We start from the raw sequence: 20,377 nt of genomic DNA, 5'->3' as shown, positions 1-20,377 counted from the left end.
TTCCTGTCTTCTTTCTCCTGCTTTAAGATTCCCCAATCACAAAATAAGCTTAATATGTTCCCCTCTAAGTCAGCTTCTCTGGAATCAAGGTTCCCAGGTCTCTCCATTTAAATTGTTTTAGCAAGCCTGCAGACAGAGGCAGGAGGGAGGTCAGTGGCCTGGGACGGCCCAGGGGCACAGGCCAGAGCTATCTGGCAGGACTTCTCTGCTGAGAGCATGGGAATGGCTGGCCTGGGCTCATGCAAAACCATTTGTACTCAGTCTAGATAATTGGGAAAGAGCAGAAAAGTGAAAAGAAACAAAAGAAAAAATAACAAACAGCTCCGTGTCCCAGAAGAAATCTCTGCTAACAGTTTGCGGTATATCTTTCTGTTCCCTCCCCCCCCCCCCCCCCCCCCCCCCCCCCCCCCCCCCCCCCCTCCCCTTTCCTTCTCTCTTCCCCCCTGCCCCCCCCCCCCCCCCCCCCGCCACACACACATTCATTATGCTTTTCAAGGATATCATTACATGGCTATCATCAAAAGATAAGAGATAACAAGTGTTGTCAAAGATGTGGAGAAAAAGGAACCCTCATGCACTGTTGGTGGGAAGGCAAACTGGTGCAGCCACTGTGGAAAACAGTATGGAGGTACCTAAAAAATGAAATATAGAACTACCCTAGGATTCAGCAATCCCATGTTTGGTATTTATCTGAAGGAAATAAAATCGCTATCTTGAGGAGATATTTTCACCCCCATGTTTATTGCAGTGTTATTGACAATAGCCAAGATATGGAAACGACCTAAGTGTCTGTCAGTGGATGAATGGACAAAGATGTATCTCACGCACATGCGTGCGTGCACACACACACACACACACACACACACACGAATATTATTCAGTCATGAAAAAGAAAGGAAATCCTTCCATTTGCTCCAAAATGAATGGACTTTCACTTATGCTAAGTGAGAGATAAGTCAGACACGGAATGACAAATACATATCACTTATACTTAGAGTCTAAAAAAGCTGAACTCCTAGAAACAGAGAGTAGATTGGTGGTTACCAGGGCCTGGGGGTAGGGAACTGGGGAGATGTTAGTGGAAGAACTTCCAGTTGGTAGATGAATAAATTCTGGAGCTCTAATGGCATTGTGATTGTAGTTAACAATAGTGTATTATATACTCAAAGTTAACAAGAGACCTGATCTTAAATGTTCTTACCACAAAAAAGAAATAACTATGTGACATAATAGGCGTGTTAGTAACACTACTGTAGTAATAATATTAGATATATAAATGTATCAGATCAACATGTCATATACCTTAAACTTACACAATATTATACGCCAATTATCTCTCAGTCAAAAATAAAAAGCAGTTATTATAAATTGGCATATTTCCATCATGGAAGATTTGGAAACTTCAGAAACACAGAAAACGAGATCCTCCTCCTGGAGGTTTTCAGGCATGGTCCCTTCATCCTTGCCACTCCTCACCTGCTTAGTGGCTTTGCGGGTTCACTTGGCACCTCTCCCCACCCTCTACCCTCCTCCTCTCTCTTTTTTTTAAAATTTATTTTGCGGGACGCCTGGGTGGCTCAGTTGGTTGGACAACTGCTTTCGGCCCAGGTCATGATCCCGGAGTCCCAGGATCGAGTCCCGCATTGGGCTCCCTGCTCCACGGGGAGTCTGCTTCTCTCTCTGCCCTTCTCCTCACTCATGCTCTCTCTCACTGTCTCTCTCTCAAATAAATAAATAAAATCTTTAAAAAAAATTTATTTTGCTTTTGCAAGCTCCACCCTGTGTGCCTGCTGCACCCATCCCCACCGAGTTCCAAGGGCATTTCTGTGGGGCTCTGTCACTGCTTTGTCACTGCTGTGCTGCATCTCGGTCCCACCCACTGAGGGAGACCTAGAACCTGGGCTGGCTCCTGCGGAAATCTGAAACCTTGTTCTGCCTGCCAAGTGCCTCCTCCTCCTTTGTTTAGTCATTGCTCTTCTTGTCAGGTTGGTCTGGGGGTGCAGAGCTTCCTGGCTGTGTTACTTGTGTCCCTGGAGGGGGAACAGTGGACAGGCTTCCTACTGGGCCCTCAAGGGTCTTCGATGGGAGGGGATGGTTAGCCACTTCTATCTTCACAATCAACCTTTCAAATACTTTCCAGTCTCCTCATCCAAAAATTGGCTTAAAAAACTGTACTCTGTAGTGTTTTCTTTTCTGTGTGTAGGCAAGTCTCTCTGGCTTCATTTCCCTACTTCAGCTGGACAAGCTAGACAATCTCAAAGTCCTTTCCAGGGCCCAGGACCCTGCTGCTGAGCACCTTCAGAATATGTCCTGACTGATCCTGCTTCACTGTCTTTCACCCTCCGCTTGTCTCGAAAAACCCAGTGTTGCTAGTCTCCCAGGCAGTGGTGCCCATGAATGAACTCTGAAAGAAATGTCTGGGGCCGTAGATCAGGGGCACAAAGCAAGCCAGCCCCCAAGTCTCTTAATTGCTGGTCTTCCCCAGGAATCCCCTGTGGTGTTCATGGAGACCGTGGTGCTCATGTCCTTTCAGCTGGTAGTGCTAGGGTCCATGCTGTTCACTGTCATTGTGCGATATAAAGCAAAGAGCTCTGGGGCTGAGTCCTGGGTCCCTCCGGTGCGAGACTATACCAGCAACAGTAGCAGAGCCAGCCCTCAGAGGACTGTTGTGAGGACCAAATGAGAGAGTGCGTTCTAAAGAGCTTTGCCATTCTCGAAGTACATTCATGCTCAAAGGTCCTCCGATCAGTTTAATCACCTCTCCTGGGTGACCAGCTCCATTTCTGGTCAGAGCAAGAGGGAGGAGGCAGAGGAACACACATGGATCTGCCAGTTTGGGGCTTCCCTTTGCAATTGTCTGTGGGGAACCCCCTCCCTCCCCTCAGATCTGGGCACCTATGGAGTCATGGACCCTGAGTCTACAGGTAAGGAAATTGGAACATGGCTCAGAGAATACTGGGAATTCATGGTAGGGTCAGAAATACCATCCTAGTCTGAGTTTTAGAAACTTCTGGAGGTAACCTACCCCCATCTTGGGAGAGCCGGCCAAGGGGAAGGTAGGTGAGCCCACACCTGCCTTCTTGAGTGTTCCAGGATCTGCTCTGTGCCCTACCCTTGCAGGTCACAGACTTACTTCCCTCTTGAGAGGAAGGTGCTCATCAACTCTGCTCAGCTTCCCTGGCTCTCCTCCGCCTCCCTTACCCTGGACCAAGGAATGAGCTGCTGTGATCAGTGCTGCCTCCTGCCCCCTGCACACACACCTCCACACACTCTCTAATGGTTTGTAGGAATCAAATGAAAAGCTGAACCTGTGAGTCAGCTCATTAGCTCACTGCCATGAAATAGGCTATTATTGTCTGGTGGCCATTGGGCACCTTCCTCTTTGGCTACCCCACCTCTCCAGACCCACTCGCCCTCGCTGCACTCACCTTCCTGTCTCTCCTCCCAGTTCAGCTCTCCTGCCTATGCCTCCTCCTCCTCCCCTGGGCTAACCCATTTCCACTAATGTGGTAATGGGTTCAGGCATCTATCCATTTGTTCATGCATGGGTCATCTTTTAATTCATTCACTGCACTAGCCAGCAAATATGAACTGGAAATCTGCCCATCCTTCAGATAGTGCATTAAGCACTTACACAAGACTCTGTGGAGTCTGACTGCCAGCCTTCAAATCTGGCTCCACTAGTTTTTAGTCATCTTGGGAAAACTATTTAATGTCTTCAAGCTTCAATTTCCTCACTTGTAGTAGAGAAACAATAATAGTACCTAACTCATGGGGAATAGCATGAAGATTCAGTGGGATAAGGCACATAATGTAAGGCAGTGTCTGGAACTGAAAAGATGTCGCTAATTTACTAGTCTAGTCTACTAGACTACTACTAGACTAGTCTACTAGTCTAGTCTACTAGACTACTAGTAGTCTACTAGTAGTTTTACTATTAGCCCCCACCATTAGTAAGCACTGGGGATATATTAATAAGACTAGGTCATACCTTCCAGGGGTCTGGGGGGAAAATAGTTTAAATATTTATAATGTAGTGTATGAGTTGGCTAATAGGGAATGAAAAGGGGGTGCCCCCAAATGCCTGGTGTGGTAGTTGAGAGGGTGTTAGGAAAACTTGCTGGAGGGGAAGTGCTTGAGCCTGGATCTGAGAAAGTAGACAAGTGAGAGAAGGACATTCAGAAAGAGACTGACAGGTGCAGGAGAGCAGGTCTGCATCTGAGAACAGCAGGACTTTGGCCTGAGTGGACTCCAGGCAGGAAGGAAAGATCCTGAAGGGCTTTAGGGGCGATGTTGGGAAGTTTGGACTTGACCCACTGCTGGATTTTTTTAAAGATACATTTATTTTAGAGAGAGAGACAGCGCGTGACTGGGGTGGGGAAAGCAGAGGGAGAGAGAGTCCCAAGCACTCTCCCCACTGAGCACAGAGCCCCACACAGGGCTCGATCCCACAACCCTGAGATCATAACCTGAGCCGAAATCAAGAGTCAGATGCTTAACCGACTGAGCCACCCAGGCATCCCGAGAGGGAAAGGGAGAGAGAATCCTAAGTAGGCTCCATGCCCAGTGCAGAGCCGCACACGGGGCTCAATCCCACGACCCCGAGATCACAACCTCAGGGGAAACCAAGAATCGGATGCTCAACCGACTGAGCCACCCATACACCCCAAACCACTGCTGGATTTTAAGCTAAGAGCAACCTGACTGAATTGGCACTTCAGAAAAATCACGAAGATGGCTCTTTTGGAAAAAGGATGGGAGGGAGTTGTCCAGGCAAGGGGGTGCTTCAGAGAAGGCAGGGCCAAGGGCACAGGGAAGACGGGCTAATGTTAGGAGATAATCAGGAGCTGGACTGGCAGGGCTCAGCGACTGATGGCCTAAAGGAGGCCAGGAAGACAGAGAATTACAAGGTGGCTCCCAAAGGGACTGGGCAGGCACCATCCTCACACACCAAGACCAGAAATGCAGGAGGAAGGGGAGAGGGGAGGCGTTCCATTCTGGATTAAAGGTATGTGTGTGTGTGTGTGTGTGTGTGTGTGTGTGTGTGTGTGTGGTAGTGAATTGCGTATGTGCCTGGATACACACTCTGTAAGAGCAGACTGGGGTGAGCGAGAGTCGAAAATACGGGAGAGAGGGAACCCTCCTACACTGTTGTGGGAATGCAAGCTGGTGCAGCCACTCTGTAAAACAACGTGGAGGTTCTTCAGAAATTGAAAATAGAGCTACCCTATGCCCCAGCAATTGCACTACTGGGTATTTACCCTAAAGATACAAATGTAGTGATCGGAAGGGGCACGTGCACCTGAATATTTATAGCAGCAATGTCCACAATAGCCAAACTATGGAAAGAACCTAGATGTCCATCAACAGATGAATGGATAAAGATGTGGTGTGTGTGTGTGTGCGTGTGTGTGTGTGTGTGTGTGTGTGTATATATATGTATATGTATACATATATATAATGGAATACTATGCAACCATCAAAAATTAAACTCTTGCCATTTGCGAAAATGTGGATGGAACTAGAGGGTATTATGCTAAGTGAAATAAGTCCATCAGAGAAAGACAATTATCATATGATCTCCCTGATATGAGGAATTTGAGTGGCAGGGTGGGGAGTTTGGGAGTAGGGAAGGAAAAAATGAAATAAGATGCGATCAGGAGGGAGACAAACCATAAGAGACTCCTAATCTCACAAAACAAACTGAGGGTTGCTGTGGGGAGTGGGGTATGGAGAGGGGGTTGGGTTATGGATACTGGGGAGGGTATGTAGTATGGTGATTGCTATCAAATGTGTAAGCCTGATGACTCACAGACCTGTAACCCTGGGGCCAATAATACATTATATGTTAATAAAAATAATTAATAAAAAAATACAGGAGAGAGGGCAGATGGTGATGAGTGAGGTTCCTAAGGAGGGAGGTTAAGGGACGTAGAAAGCAGGAGAATGCACAGAAAAGGGTCCCACAGGAGGGAGAGGCAGTGTGGAGGTGGGGTGGGGGAGGGGAGCCTTAAAGTGTCCCACCCACTCCCTGAGAAGAGCCCTTTCCCCTCCTTCCACCTGTCTTCTCCCATCTGTGCTTTTCTCCCCGCACACTCACTCCCAGAACATGTACTGTTCTTAATAGAATCAAGGTCACTCATTGGCATTCCCAACCTCTAATCTACTTCCAAAACTCCTCCATGAATCTTCCCAAGTTTGCTTCCTCTACTGCTTTTATCTGAGTTTCACCTTCACCAGCAGGTTTCACCCAAGACAATAGCTCCGCCAAAAAAGGAATACTACAAAATCATACCAAGGGTGATCCAGAGTGGGTTCCATTTGTATTTGATGTCTAGAAAGTGACTCTTCAGGGCAAAAAAAAGGCCGAGCAGAGTTCTAGGCTTGAGAACTCTCCCAGGCTTTCTCAGTTGTGAGTTGTGGTCTTGGGACCCTGGTATTCTTTCTTTCGGGGAGGCACAGGCCCCTCCATCCCCTGAGAGGCCCCATCAGCTCATCTCCCCCACCTGGCTCCCCGACTACAGCACAGCAACTGCCATGGAAGGCCCCATTGCCCAAGAGCTGTCAAAAGCTCACATGGCACACGGGCCTGAGAGTTCATTGGCCTCCACACTTCCTCTCAGCCAAGCAACGCTGCCAAGAAAAACCTGAGGACAAGTGAGAAAACCAGTTGTGATCTGCCCAGTAAGCAGGTGGCAGTGCAGCAGCCACCCTGCCTTCAGTGTCTGCTGGAGTCTTGAGGATGGAGGGGGAGAAAACCTCTCCAGAACCAGTTTCCTGAAGCTCCACACCACCCAGCTCTCCTGTGGGGAGCAGCCCAGGAACCAGAGGCAGCCACCATGGAGCAAGGTAGGGGAGGCCCACAGGGCAGCTGGAGCAGAGAGAGAAAGAAGACAGAGAGACCATAGGAAGTCAAGGGGAGAATGGATTCAGGGGAAGAAAAGAGTAAATAAAGAACTGAGGCAGAAAGAGCAGAAACTCAGGAACCTCAGTATTTGTTGATAGCCTGAGACCCAGGAGACAAGGTGGAGGCTGGCTGGTACACATAGCCAAACAGCTGTGTACCAGCATGTCTGCTTCCATAACCCAGAGGGACGGGGCAGGGCCAGGGATGAGTGGGTCAGGGATCCCGTCCTCTGCCACTTGCTGACTCTTTAACATTTAGCAAGTCACTTCTCTAGTTCCCAGCCCCTGGCCTGAAACATAAGGGATGGGGGTGGACAAGACAATCTCGAAGTTGTCTTTCAACTCCAACATTCTCTCATCTTCATATCTTCCCTTTTTTCCCCCACTTCAGGAGGTCTCTTCCTCATTTTAGCTCATCTTCCCACCACCACTCCTGTCTGTATCAACTCCCTCTCTAGAAACCTTCTACTGAAGAGTAAATGGTTAGTTGAAACCATTTATAAGAATGAACTCCAAGCTCTACAAACTTAACAGCCACATCTTCATTTACTATTTTTTGTTTAAGTTTTTATAATTTTTAACTACACAAGAAATACATGGGTACATAGTTGGAGTAAAATAAAACAATAATTACAGATAAAGCTACAGTCGCCTGCCTGCCACCCCCAACCTCAGCCTCATCTTGAGAAACCACTGTGATCATTTCTAAGAGAAACAACTGTTCTAGTCTTTTGTCTATAAATAAAGATATATATTCAATATAAGACAAGCTTGTTTTTGGTGTATCATGGTATCATCATGTTACACGTATTTTTCTAAGGCTTGATATTTTTTCACTCAATAGTAATGTGTTGGAGCTCTACCTGTGCCAATTAGTATCTATAAATCTACTTCAAAATTTCCCACTTTGCAAAGCATCCCATAGTACGGGTATAAATAATTTATTTATCCAGTCCCATTAAAAAAAAAAAGATGTATTTATTTATGAGAGAGAGCAGGGGGAAGGGAGAGGGAGAAGGGAAGCAGACTCCCAGCTGAGTGTAGAGCCGGCTGCAGGGCTCTCAGAGCCTGAGATCAAGACCTGAGCCAAAACCAAGATCAGGATGCCACCCAGGCGCCCCTATCCAGTCTGTTTTTGGTAGGCATTTAGGTTGTTTCTCATTTTCCAGTTATATAAGCAATGTTGCAAGGCACATTCTTATGGATGCCTCTGTACTCATGTAGGAGTGTTTCTCTAGGATAAATCAATTTATCTCTGAGATCAATTACTTTAAAAATTCTTCCTATAATTTCCTTTCTATCTCCCTGATCATTTCACTCCCTTCTCTCCTCACATAAAGGAGAACAAATATGGCCAATAATAAATGTGCCCCATATTTGAACATCTGGTATCTGGAGTGAAGACCGATCCCAACATTATAGGCAGAGATTAACTTGACCCGTGATATATCCAGAAGATGAGATTTGGCCTCAGTGCTTGCTGTCAGGCAAATGTTGCCGTACCTGTTGAGTGTTCTGGGTCACATGCCCAACCTGAATTGGAGCCAGTTAGTAATGTCTGTCTAGTCATCTGGTCTCCAAAAAGAGTGAACTTCTTTTTCCACTAGTCCCGCTGAGAGTGGGCTAGATGTCCTTTCTGAACATGAGTGAGGAAGAGCAATGCAGCTAGTGTTGGGTAATGGAAAGAGCACAGGACTTGGGCCAGTAACCCTAGGTTCAAGCTTAGATAAGACATCTAATCTGTCTGAACCTTGTTTTCTCATCTCTAAGTGTGAATGACATGGCATTTCATCCCTCAAACATTGTGGTGAGGAGTCAATGAGACAGAGTGCCTAGGATGGTGCCCAGCCTCCAATGAGGTGTTGGTTGAATTTGAAATAAGTGCAGAATGATTATGCAAAGGATAGAGAACTCTATTCAAACTAACAAACATCTTTTTTTTTTTTTAAAGATTTTACTTATTTATTTTAGAGAGAGAGAGCAGGGGGAAGGGCAGAGGAGAAAGGAGAGGGAGAATCTCAAGAAGACTCCATGCTGAGTGTGGAGTCCAATGCAGGGCTCCATCTCATGACTCTGAGATCATGACCTGAGCAAAACTGAGTTGGATGCTTAACTGACTGAGCCACCCGTGAGCCCTAACAATCTTTTAGTACCTACAATGTGCTGACCATTATGCTTATATTTCTTTTTATTAGAAACACCATACCCATCCACAGTCACATCTCATTCTCACCTCCTCCCAGGCCCTGGCAAACCCTAATCTACCATCTGTCTCTATGGGTTTACCTATTCTGCAGATTTCATAATGTGAATCATATAACATGTGACCTTTTATGTCTAACTCCTTTCACTTAACATAATGTTTTCAAGTTTCTGCTGTATGGGTATACCACATTCATTGATCCAGTAATCATTTGATGGTTTCCATTTTTTAGCTATTATGAATAAAGCTTCTATCAACATTCATGTACAGATTTTGTGTGAACATATATTTTCAATTTCTTGGGTACATACCTAGGAGTGAAATTGCTGAGTCACATGGTAACTCTATTTTTGACTCTTTGAAGAACTGCCATACTGTTTTCCAAAGCAACTGCACCATTTTACAATCTCACCAGCAATGTATAGAGCTTCAGTTTTTCCACATCCTTAACCAACACTTGTTATTTTCTGTCTTTCTTATTAGAGCCATCCCAGTGGGTGTGAAGTGGTATTTAATTTGCATTTCCCTAATGATTAATGATGTTTACATTTTTTCATTTGCTTATTGGTCTTTTGCATATTCTTTTGGAGAAATGTCTACTCAGATCAATTGCCCATTTTTTATTTTTTTTTTATTATTAGGTCATACAAATTCTTTATATATTCTTTTTTAAAGATTTTATTTCTTTATTTGAGAGAGAGAGAGAGAGAGAGAGAGTATGCATGCAAGACAGCATGACCAAGGGAGAGGGGCAGAAGAAGTAGGAGAAGCAGACTCCCCACTGAGGAGGAAGCCCAATGCAGGGCTCCATCTCGGGACCCCAGGATCAAGACCTAAGCCAAAGGCAACAGCTTAGCCAACTGAGCTACCCAGGTGTCCCTCCTTATATATTCTTGATACAAGTCTCTTATCAGATATATGATTTACAAATATTTTCAATCATTCTATGGGTTGTCTTTTCACTTTATTGAAGATGTACTTGAAACTACAAGTTATTAGTTTTGATGAAATCTAATTTATCGTTTTTGTCTTTTATTGCTTGTGTTTCTCTTTCATATCTAAGAAATCATTTCCTAGTTCAAGATCATGAAGATTTACCCCTATGTTTTCTTCTAAATGTTTTTTTTTTTAAGATTTTATTTATTTATTTGACGGACAGAGATCACAAGTGGGCAGAGAGGCAAGCAGAGAGAGGGGGGAAGCAGGCTCCCTGCCGAACAGAGAGCCCGATGCGGGGCTCGATCCCAGGACCCTGGGATCATGACCTGAGCTGAAGCCAGAGGTTTAACCCACTGAGCCACCCAGGTGCCCCTCTTCTAAATGTTTTATAGTTTTACCCCTTACACTCAAGTCCTTAACTGATTTTGAGCCCATTATTTTATATGGTGTGAGGTAGGGGTGCAACTTTATTCATCACAAGTGTATGAAATGTAATTAATTTTTGATGACTGTTAATGAATATGTCTACTAGTTCTAATTTTGTGTGTGGATTTGTTAGGATTTGCTATACTCAAGATCGTGTTATATGTTAATAAAGATAATTGTACTGCTTCTTTCCAGTGTATATTGGCTGGAAACTCCAGTATAATGCTAATGAATGGGGAGAGAGGAGACATCCTTGTCTTGTTCCTCAACATAGGGGAAAGTATCTAGTTTTTTACTATTAAGTATGGTTTTGGCTTGGATTTTTCCCAGATAATCTTTATCAGGTTGAGCAAATTTACTTATTTTCCTAGATATAATTTACTTGTATTTTATTATGAGAGGGTGTTGGATATCGTCAAATGCTTTGGTTTGTATTTCTTATAATCTACATACAGCTGAGACAAAACAGCTAGGCCTCTATCCTTGTGGTGGAAGACAGACAAAAACTTGACAAAACTACCTGAAGCTCTCATGCTGATCCTGAAATTAGTAGGCTCTCAGTAAAAGTTTGATAAAATTGAAAAAAATGAGCATGGTATTAACTAAATGAAGCAATTAAGATTTTCTGTAAGTGATGCAGTTAAGTACGGCAGGTCAGTGGGAAATGGGAAGAAGGGTGGGTCAACTGGAGCAGGCTTCATGAAACAGATGGGTCTTCAACAGACCTTGGAGGACAGGTGGAATTTGGTTAGATATTTCGTTGGGACAGATGGAATGAGAGGCCATTCTAAGTTGGCGTTACAGCAGGATCAAAATATATGGACAGGCAAGGCTACCATTTGCTCGAGGACAGATTGGCTAGAGGAGAGAGTCCATAATGGGAGTGGTGAGAAGTGAGAATGCAAGTGTAGGTGAAGACCAGGTGGGGTAATAAATGTCAGGTTAAGGAGTGTGTCTTTTGTATGGTGGGCTGTGGGGTATCTCAGAACTTTTAGAGCAAAAGGTTGGCATGATCAATTTGTCTTGAGGGAAGAAAATCTGGTGATGTGTTAGGAGGGGATGAGTAGGAAACAGGAGATCTGATAGAGGCTCTTATGGTCACTAGGTATGAAGTGAGGAGGCCAGAATTGTGTAAATTTGGAAAGGGACGGGTTGGCATCAGAGATATTTTAATTTGGGTAAAGGGACTTGTCACACACGAATGCATAAAGACTAAGAAGGAGATAGGAGAGCCAGTTGTGCTTTAAAGCTTGTGAGCCCAGGTGCCTGGGGACCACTGTAAGACCATGGTCAAACATCAGGAAGTCACAAATGGAGCCTCTTTCGGGGAGACACACTTGGAGAACAGTGAGATCAATCTGTGTTTCATTAGAAGCTCCAGAAGGCAGGGAGTGGGCCTTTCTTCTTTCTTCTTCTTCTTCTTTCTTCTTCCTTCTTCTTCCTCCTCCTCCTCCTCCTCCTCCTTCTCCTTCTTCTTCTTCTTCCTCCTCCTCCTCCTTCTTCTTCTCTTTTTAAGATTTATTTTTATTCGGGGGGGGGCAAGGGGGGAGGGAAAGAAGAGAAACACAAGCAGACTGCCTGTTTAGTGTGGAGCCTTGTGCAGGGCTTAATCTCACAACACTGAGACCATGACCTGAGCCAAAACCAAGAGTTGGACGATTAACTGACTAAGCCACCCAGGTGCCCCTGGGAGTGGGCCTTTCTTTGACTGTCCTCAGAATCCCAGCTCCCAGGGCAATAGGCACATGGCATCAGTGGAGGGCAGAGAGTCAGCAAATTGCTAAAAGCATAGTACTACCAGATCTAGATGTGGAGGCTGGTACTGGGCCAACTGAAACTGTTAACTTGAGTCCAAAAGCTGGATGCTGGGGTGAATCTGGAGATATGCTAGGCTGAAGGGAGTGATCACACTTGACCAGGACTACAAAAGGGGTTGGATAGAGGCAGAAAACCATGCATCTCCAGGAGAGTGTAAGCAAGATGCGGATAGAGGGTCCTGGAAGCAAGGAAGGGAGGGTAAAGGAAGTAAGAAAGAGGCACCTGCATGTATGAATCTTCATTTAATCCTCATAAAAACCATGTAAGGCTGGTATCATGGATTCTGTTTTACTGACTTGGAAACTGAGGCTCAGAGAGGTTAAGCTTCTTTCTCAATTTTGTACAACTAATAAGTGATGGGCAGGATTGGACCAGGCTCCACAACCCTGCTTTTTCACATGCTCCTGGCTGCCCTGTTGCAGGGCTGGAAGTGGCCCTCACAGACCTCCAGAGCTCCCAGAACAACGTGCGGCACCACACAGACGAGATCAGCTCTGACCGCCTCCTAGTCCGCCGGGGCCAGTCCTTCAACATCACTCTGTACTTCAGGAACCAGGGCTTCCAGCCAGACCTGGACAATATCATCTTCGTCGTTGAGACTGGTGAGGACCCCTGAGGGTGTGAGTGTGTGTGTGTTTGTGTGTGTGTGTGTGTGTGTGTGTGTGTGTGTGTGTGTATGTGATGTATTTAGGGAGATTCTGGAGGGTTGAAACACAGAGCCTCTGTTCTGCTTCCCTCCCAGGACCCCTACCAGACCTGTCCAATGGGACTCGAGCCCTGTTCAGCCTAACAGGTCGTCATGGCCCCAGCCCATGGATTGCCTCTCTGGAGACTAATGGGGCCAGCTCCCTGGAGGTGAGCCTGTGCGCCCCTCCTGTGGCACCTGTGGGTCGGTATCTCTTGAAAGTTCATATTGACTCTTTCCAGAGATCCGTCACAGCCTACCAGCTTGGGGAGTTCATCCTGCTCTTCAATCCCTGGTGCCCAGGTAAGGCGAGTGTCTGTGTGGGGGCCTCTTGTCTCTGCCCCCTTGTCAGTGCCACAGAGAGCCAGGCTCAAGGATTTCTAGACCCCTGTTCCTTGGCTACCAGAAACCTCCCAACTGCATGCACTCAGCATCTACTCCCAACCACCAACAAAGAGGGCGGGACTAGTTGCTATTTATTTACTTATTTAGAATTTTAAAAACATGAGCCAAGCTGGGAGGCCTGGGTGGCTCAGTTTGTTGAGCGTCTGCCTTCAGCTCGGGTTGTGATCCCGGGATCCTGGGATGGAGTCCCACATCCGGCTCCTGGGCCAGCGGGGAGCCTGCTTCTCCCTCCCACTGCCTGCTGCTTTCCCTGCTTGTACTCTCCCTCTCTGTTAAATGAATAAATAAAATATTTTTTAAAAAATGAGACTAGTTATCTTTACTTAAAAACTATTATAATTAAATTTGACCACTATTAACATCTACTTTTACTATATATTTTTAAAAAGATTTTATTTATTTATTTATTTATTTGAGAGAGCACGCACATGTGCGCACAAGTGAGAGATAGAGAGAACAAGGGTGGGGGTGGGCAGAGGGCAAGGGAAGAGCAGACTCCCCACTGAGCAGGGAGCCGGATGCAGGGCTTCATCCCAGGACTCCAGGATCATGACCGGAGTTGAAGGCAGGCACTTAACCAACTGAGTCACCCAGGTGCCCCACCATATATTTTTAAGTTAACTTAAATTTTTTCATTATAAGTAAAATTGCATTGAGTGTGGAATGAGGTAAAGGGAAAGAAAGAAGGGAAGGGAAGGGAAGGGAAGGGAGAAAAGGGAGGAAGGAAAGGCAGGGAGGGAAGGAGGAAAGGAGGAAAGAAGGGAGGGAAGGTGGGAAAGAAAGAGAGAAAGAAAGGAGGCAGGAAGGAAAGTATAAGGTGACGAGTAAAACCTCATTCCAATCTCCAAGTTCCATCTTCCAGAGGAAAATCCTGTTCACACTTTCTTGTGCAGCCTTACAAAAATGTTTTATGCTTAAATAAATATGTACTTATACATATATGCATATGTGTGTGATTATATAATCATACCACAAATGGGATTATATGGTACATAGAATGCCCTGCTTTTTTCATTCAACAATTCAATTTTGAATGTATTTTCCTATCAATATGTCTTTTTTAATGGCTACAATTACTCCACTGTTTGGATGCACCAAATGTTTTTAACTGGTCTCCTACTTATGGGTACTTTGGCTATTTCCAGTTTTTGTCTTAGACAAACAAAGCTACATGGAATAGCCCAGCACTACATGTCCCCACAATCCCTGTCATCTAAATCTACCTGGGGGCAGAGGAGTTATACAGACATATAGACATGGTGTGGGCAGAATGAAGGACAAGCCAAGAGGAAAGAGTGGGAAGAAGGGCAGAAAGAGCTGATAGTAGAGAATGGGGCTCAACAGTCTTACTTCTAGTTAGAGGATGTCCCTTCCCCTTCCACCCTCTCATCTACTGCTACCCCAACCTTATCCCAAGGGGGCCAGGTGAGTGGTATCAGAACCTGGCTGGGGGGCACCTGGTTAGCTCAAGTGGGTTAAGCCTCTGCCTTCGGCTCAGGTCATGACCTCAGGGTCCTGGGATCGAGCCCCACATTGGGCTCTCTGCTCAGCAGGGAGCCTGCTTCCCCCTCTCTCTCTGCCTGCCCCTCTGCCTACTTGTGATCTCTCTCTCCGTCAAATAAATAAATAAAAATCTTAAAAAAGATAGTTAATGAATTGAATTAAAAAGAAAAAAAAAAAAAAAGAACCTGGCTGGAATCTAGCATCTCTAACCGCCTCCCACCACACACAGCAAGTGTCACTGAGTGGCCCAGAGCTCTCACCCATTAGCCATGTGAAAAGGCCCTGCCACTGGGTCAAGGAGGATAGTTGTCTGTCTGTTTCTATCTCTCCCTCTCTTATACACACTCCTCCTGGCCTCCAAGACTGTGGATTTCAGACTGTACTGAGGTCTCCCCTGAGCTATGAGGAGGAAAGCGATATCTGTGAGGACTTTTTTTTGTAGCTGTGCCCTATCCAGGTTCCAGGGAGTCTCACTATGGGACTAGGGAGCAGTTAGGGGCTGAAGTCAGGTTCAGCGGCTACCCCATGCCCATGTCCAAGATATTGGCTGGGGAGCCCCACCCTGGAGTTCTGGCCACTGCTAGCCCCCACTGTGAGGAGGGATGTGTATGGTCTCAACCATGAACCCTCAGGTCTCACCATACTGGTGAAAGACCTCAATAAAATGCATCTCTCCCAGGGGTCATCCTCCACCATGCAGGCTGAGTCTGAGGAAGCAAGGAGAGCACTTTTACCTAAGGGTTTGGCAGTGCTTCCAGACTGTCCCAGGACAATGCAAAGGGGAAACCTGTTTCCATGGCCTTTGTTCGTTCATTCTCAACTTTAAAAAGATAATTTTTTTTAAAGATTTTTCTTTATTTATTCAACAGACAGAGATCACAAGTAGGGAGAGAGGCAGGCAGAGAGAAAGGAGGAAGCAGGCTCCCTGCTGAGCAGAGAGCCCGATGCAGGGCTCAATCCCAGGACCTTGGGATCATGACCTGAGCTGAAGGCAGAGGCTTAACCCACTGAGCCACCCAAGCGTCCCAAAGATAATTTTTTTATACCACGAAAGTAATACATGTTCATGCCAGAAAATCTGGAGAATAGCAATAGGAAAAAGGAAAAAAAAATTACTATTAACCCCTTTTAGAATAGCCTTCAAAATCCTCTGCATAAATATGTTTTTAACAAACATCAATTTATGTTATAACATTATTATATAACCCATTTAATCTGAATATATCATGTGTAGATTTTGATGCCTATATATACAATTTTGTGATCTTATTTTTTTATAAAGATTTTATTTATTTATTTGACAGAGAGAGAAATCACAAGTAGGCAGAGAGGCAGGCAGAGGGGGAGCAGGTGGGGAAGCAGGCTCCCCACCAAGCAGAGAACCCGATGCAGGGCTCAATCCCAGGACCCCAAGATCACGACCTGAACCAAAGGCAGAGGCTCAACCCACTGAGCCACCCAGGTGCCCCATTATGATCTTATTTTAATAGTGTACAGAAGTATGGCTATTTAATCAGCTCCAAGAACCAGGCATTTAGGTTGTTTCCAGCTTTTCAGTGTCATAAACAGAACTCAGATAAACAGCTTAGCATCCAAATCTCTGTGTACTTCCAAAATACTGTCTTTAGACTAAATTCCTACAAAATGAATGAGGAGGTTACTGCCAACCCCAAAATTCTGGTTTGCTCTTTTCCAATCAGGATTAGTTGAGTGTAGCAGAAAGATCATGGAATATGGTGTCATATGGATTCTGTGTTCAAATTTCACTCTGTACTTACATGTGATTTGGACAAGTTACCACTTTGAGCCTGTTCCCTCATTCTTAAACGGGGTGAGGATGTAAATGTGCTGTGTGAACCAAGAAATTCCACCAAAGGTAAATTTTTTTCTGTTCAACCTCATGTTTGGATTGAACCTGTGGCTGGTGTTGAGGGACTGTATAAGGTGGGTCTCTCCAAGAACCAGCCGCCTTCTGCCCCTCTTAGTGTTATCCAGTGCCCTCCCCAGAGCTTTTTTTTTTTTTTTAATAAAGATTTTATTTATTTATTTGAGAGACAGAGAGAGCAAAGGTAAGGGCAGAAGGATAGGGATAAGCAGACTCCCTGCTAAGGCCAGAAGCTGGAGCCCTAAGTCCAGAGTGGGGCTTAATCCCAGGACCTTGAGATCATGACCTGAGCCAAAGGCAGTCTAACCAAGTGAGCCAACCAGGTGCTCCCAGAGCTCAGTTTCCATGGGACTTTGTCTTCTGGGGATGGGAATGGGGCAGGAAGGGCAAAATGACCTCTTTGCTTTGTGTCCTGCCACTTTTATTCCTAGACGATTCTGTCTACTTGGACAGTGAGCCCCAGAGGCAGGAATATGTTGTGAATGATTACGGCTTCATTTACCAAGGGAACAAGAACTGGATCCGCCCATGCCCCTGGAACTATGGACAGGTGAGTCTCAGTCCTATTCACAGCTCATGGGAAGAGGGGAACAGGAGCAGGGTGGGAGGGTTCTCCTCATGCAGGGTTCACCCAAAATTGAGAAATGGGAACAGTAAGGTGTGAGATGACACTCCAGGGAGCTAGAGGAGCAGTCATAGACAGTTGGAAGATGTTCTTTGCTGATCATGTCTGGTTTGGACATCAGGATCCAAGGGGGAAGGGCAGCTAAAGGCACCCACCCTGGAATTCCTTCGAGTATGATGATGAGGATGAAGGGACAAGAGTGATGACGGCCATGATGGTGCCTGGTTTTTGTTTGTTGAACTGTTTCCACTAGGGCCCACTTTGCCTCTCTCACTTCAGCCTCATCGCCCAGACCACAGACCCTAGGATCAGTTCTGTCATACAGAGGTAACTTGTCCCTGAACATCTCAGGGACATGCAGCATTTCCCTCCTGGTTACTATTACCTCTTTGTTAGTTTGATATCTTTTTCATTATAAAACTAATACCTGGCTGATTAAAAAACTTTACAAGAAACATTGCAAAAATAGGTACTTGGCGTATGAAGGCCACGCTAAGCACTGTCACCAGCATGGTGTATGTTTCTCTACATTTTCTTTTCTGTGTATATTCTAGAACATGATTTTTTGATAAAAATTGCATTGTGTTCATCGCAGTGTTTTGCAACTTCTGCCTTGATGAAAGCCTGCCTCCCACATAAAGTTCAGCCTCCAGCAGGTGCTCCAGGAAGTACAGCACCAGGCCAGGGAAGAGGGTTCTCTCTCAACACCGTTGCCAGGAGAAGACCAGCTCCCGCTGCCAGCTGGCTATTGGCTGGGAAATCCTGGGGGCCCTTGTGTCCATTTGATATGGGTTCCTCTCCTAGACCTGCCCAAATCGAACTCTAACACATGTGGCTGCAGCCACACAGCCTAGGTCCCCCCAGGTGGCCATAGGTAAGATGAGATCTGGCAGCCTCAACGGGCCCCAACTGACCTCCCCAGCTCCTCACTTAACATGGACAAATAAGGATCTGGAGAGCCCCTAGAGACAGGAGCTTACCATCATCTGTGAGCAACAGAAGTGAGCAACTGCTTCTTTCTGACCCCCCCTCCCTTTCTCCTTGCCTCTCGTTTAGTGGACTTACACTGAACGTCTACTGAAGGCCAGGCTGGGTGCTAGGTGCTAGGAATGTGAAAATGAATTCAACGCGGTCCCTGAGCTAACGGTGTAATGGAGACTCAGTCACATAAGCAGGTCACTTACCATGCAGTGGTTATTGCAAAGAGTGAGATGGGCACAGGAGGTTCTGGGAGACCAGAGGAGGAGCATGTGGTTGGGCATGGAGCTCTCAAGGAAGCTTCCTAGGAAGGGAGATGTTTGGACTGAGCCAAGTGAAGGAAAGTGGAGAAAATATCCCAGGCAGAGTGACACATTAGCCAAAACACAAAGGGGAGAAATGGTTTGGTCTGCTGCAACAACCGGTTACAAGGAATCTGATTTTGCTGAAGCAAAATGATGAGGCAGGAGGTGTTGAGACATGAGGCTGGAGAGGTAGAAGGGGGCCGGATCAGGGAAGGTCTTACGTTTAGAGGAGGTGAAAGCTTTGATTCTGAAGGTCCAGAGGACTTCAAACATTTCAAAGCAGAAAAGTGAACTGATAGAACTGTCCCCTGAGGAAGATGGGTCAAAGAAGCCTCCTAATCCTATTTATTGTCCAGTGGGAATATTACATGGGAATAAATGCATTAATTTACTCTCATTCAACTGTGGAGTTGAATGCATGGAATCCCTACTATGTGTTGGGCACTGTGCCAGTTCTGGGGCATAGAGTTGCAAGAACAGCTGGAGAGGGGGCACCTGGTTGGCTCAGTTGGTTGAGTGTCTGCCTTTGGCTTAGGTCATGACCCCGGGGTCCTGGGATTGAGTCCCACGTCAGGCTCCCTGCTCAGCAGAGAGCTTGCTTCTCCCTTTCCCCCCTGCTCATGCCCCCCTCTCATTCAAATAAATAAATAAAATCTAAAAAAAAAAAAAAAAAAAAGAAGAAGAAGAACAGCTAGAGAGAGACAGAGCATATGCTCAGGCAGGGAAGACAGAACTTGGCTCCATCCTACCTGAAGCTAAAACAGGTTCAGGTTCAGGGAAAGCCTCAGATAAAGTGGCATCCATGTCAAGCCTGAAGGACAAGTCAGCCTGCCTTGGGTGGGAAGTTTTTGTACCTCACATGCTATTAGTCATTCCAGAGCCCAACTAAGTCACAGGTGCCAAGGCAAGTTGGCAGCAGCACCTGAGCCACAGCTGCCAATGATGAGCTGGGTCAGCAGCTGGAGGTGGAGGATGAGGCAACATGGTTTCAGCAAGAACATCCCATAGGCTCCAGGAGTGTGGGCATTGAAAGGTGAAGAGGGAAAAAGAGACTTTTTAACCAGACTCCTTTTAACCAGGGATTTGATTTGTAGGATATGCAAACCATGCGGCTTGTGACCCCAGAGCTCTCAGAGCTCTGAGACCCTGCATCTGGCTTAGGATGCACTTCGTGTCTGGGCTACTGGACACAGTTACCTTCCAAACGGGTCTGCATTCCACAAACACACTCTATTCGAGAGCTGGGCGGGGTGGGTCATGAATTTCTTACCTTATCTGCCTGTGCCAATTATGGGCGCTCTGCCCCTCTGCATCTCCCCTTATAGTTTGAAGAGAATATCATAGACATCTGCCTGGAGCTGCTAGACAAGAGCCTGAACTTCCAGATCGACCCAGCCACAGACTGTGCCCTGAGGGGAAGCCCGGTCTACCTCAGCAGAGTGGTGTGTGCCATGGTGAGCTTGGATCTGGCTCTGGCTCTGCCCACTCAGGGTATGTCCAGAGAGGGAGGAAGCCATGTGTGGGGTTGGGGTGCTGACTCACAGTTGCCCCCTGCAACAGAGGGATGAAGAGTTAAGAGCAGGGGCCCTCAGGCAAGGCCAATTTGGCTGAGACTGAGGACAAAAATCTGGGTAACAGGTTTTCTCAGTCGAGGTCTGAATTAGCTGGGTGTGGGCCATCACCTTGATTAATTCCAAAC

General features: G+C 46.1%; 2 protein-coding genes across 2 annotated transcripts in view; one reads left to right on the top strand and one right to left on the bottom strand.

Annotated features, from left to right (window-relative positions):
• Nucleotides 1–20,377, bottom strand: part of LOC111161539 (cyclin D1 binding protein 1) — an 82,760-nt gene that overhangs the window by 5,286 nt on the left and 57,097 nt on the right. The window lies entirely within an intron of this gene.
• LOC111161522 (transglutaminase 5) overlaps nt 6,840–20,377 on the top strand; it is a 31,901-nt gene continuing 18,363 nt past the window's right edge. Inside the window, exons 1-5 of the mRNA XM_022525249.1 lie at nt 6,840–6,849; nt 12,715–12,894; nt 13,035–13,280; nt 17,202–17,320; nt 20,004–20,132. Of these exons, the coding sequence (XP_022380957.1) occupies nt 6,840–6,849; nt 12,715–12,894; nt 13,035–13,280; nt 17,202–17,320; nt 20,004–20,132 (684 nt within the window). The remainder of the gene's footprint in view (nt 6,850–12,714; nt 12,895–13,034; nt 13,281–17,201; nt 17,321–20,003; nt 20,133–20,377) is intronic.

This window comes from Enhydra lutris, unplaced genomic scaffold (genome assembly GCF_002288905.1).
Source record: "Enhydra lutris kenyoni isolate GAN:26980312 unplaced genomic scaffold, ASM228890v2 scaffoldscaffold4, whole genome shotgun sequence".
In the NCBI taxonomy this organism is placed as follows: domain Eukaryota; kingdom Metazoa; phylum Chordata; class Mammalia; order Carnivora; family Mustelidae; genus Enhydra; species Enhydra lutris.
This window is presented reverse-complemented; position numbering and strand designations above follow the sequence as displayed.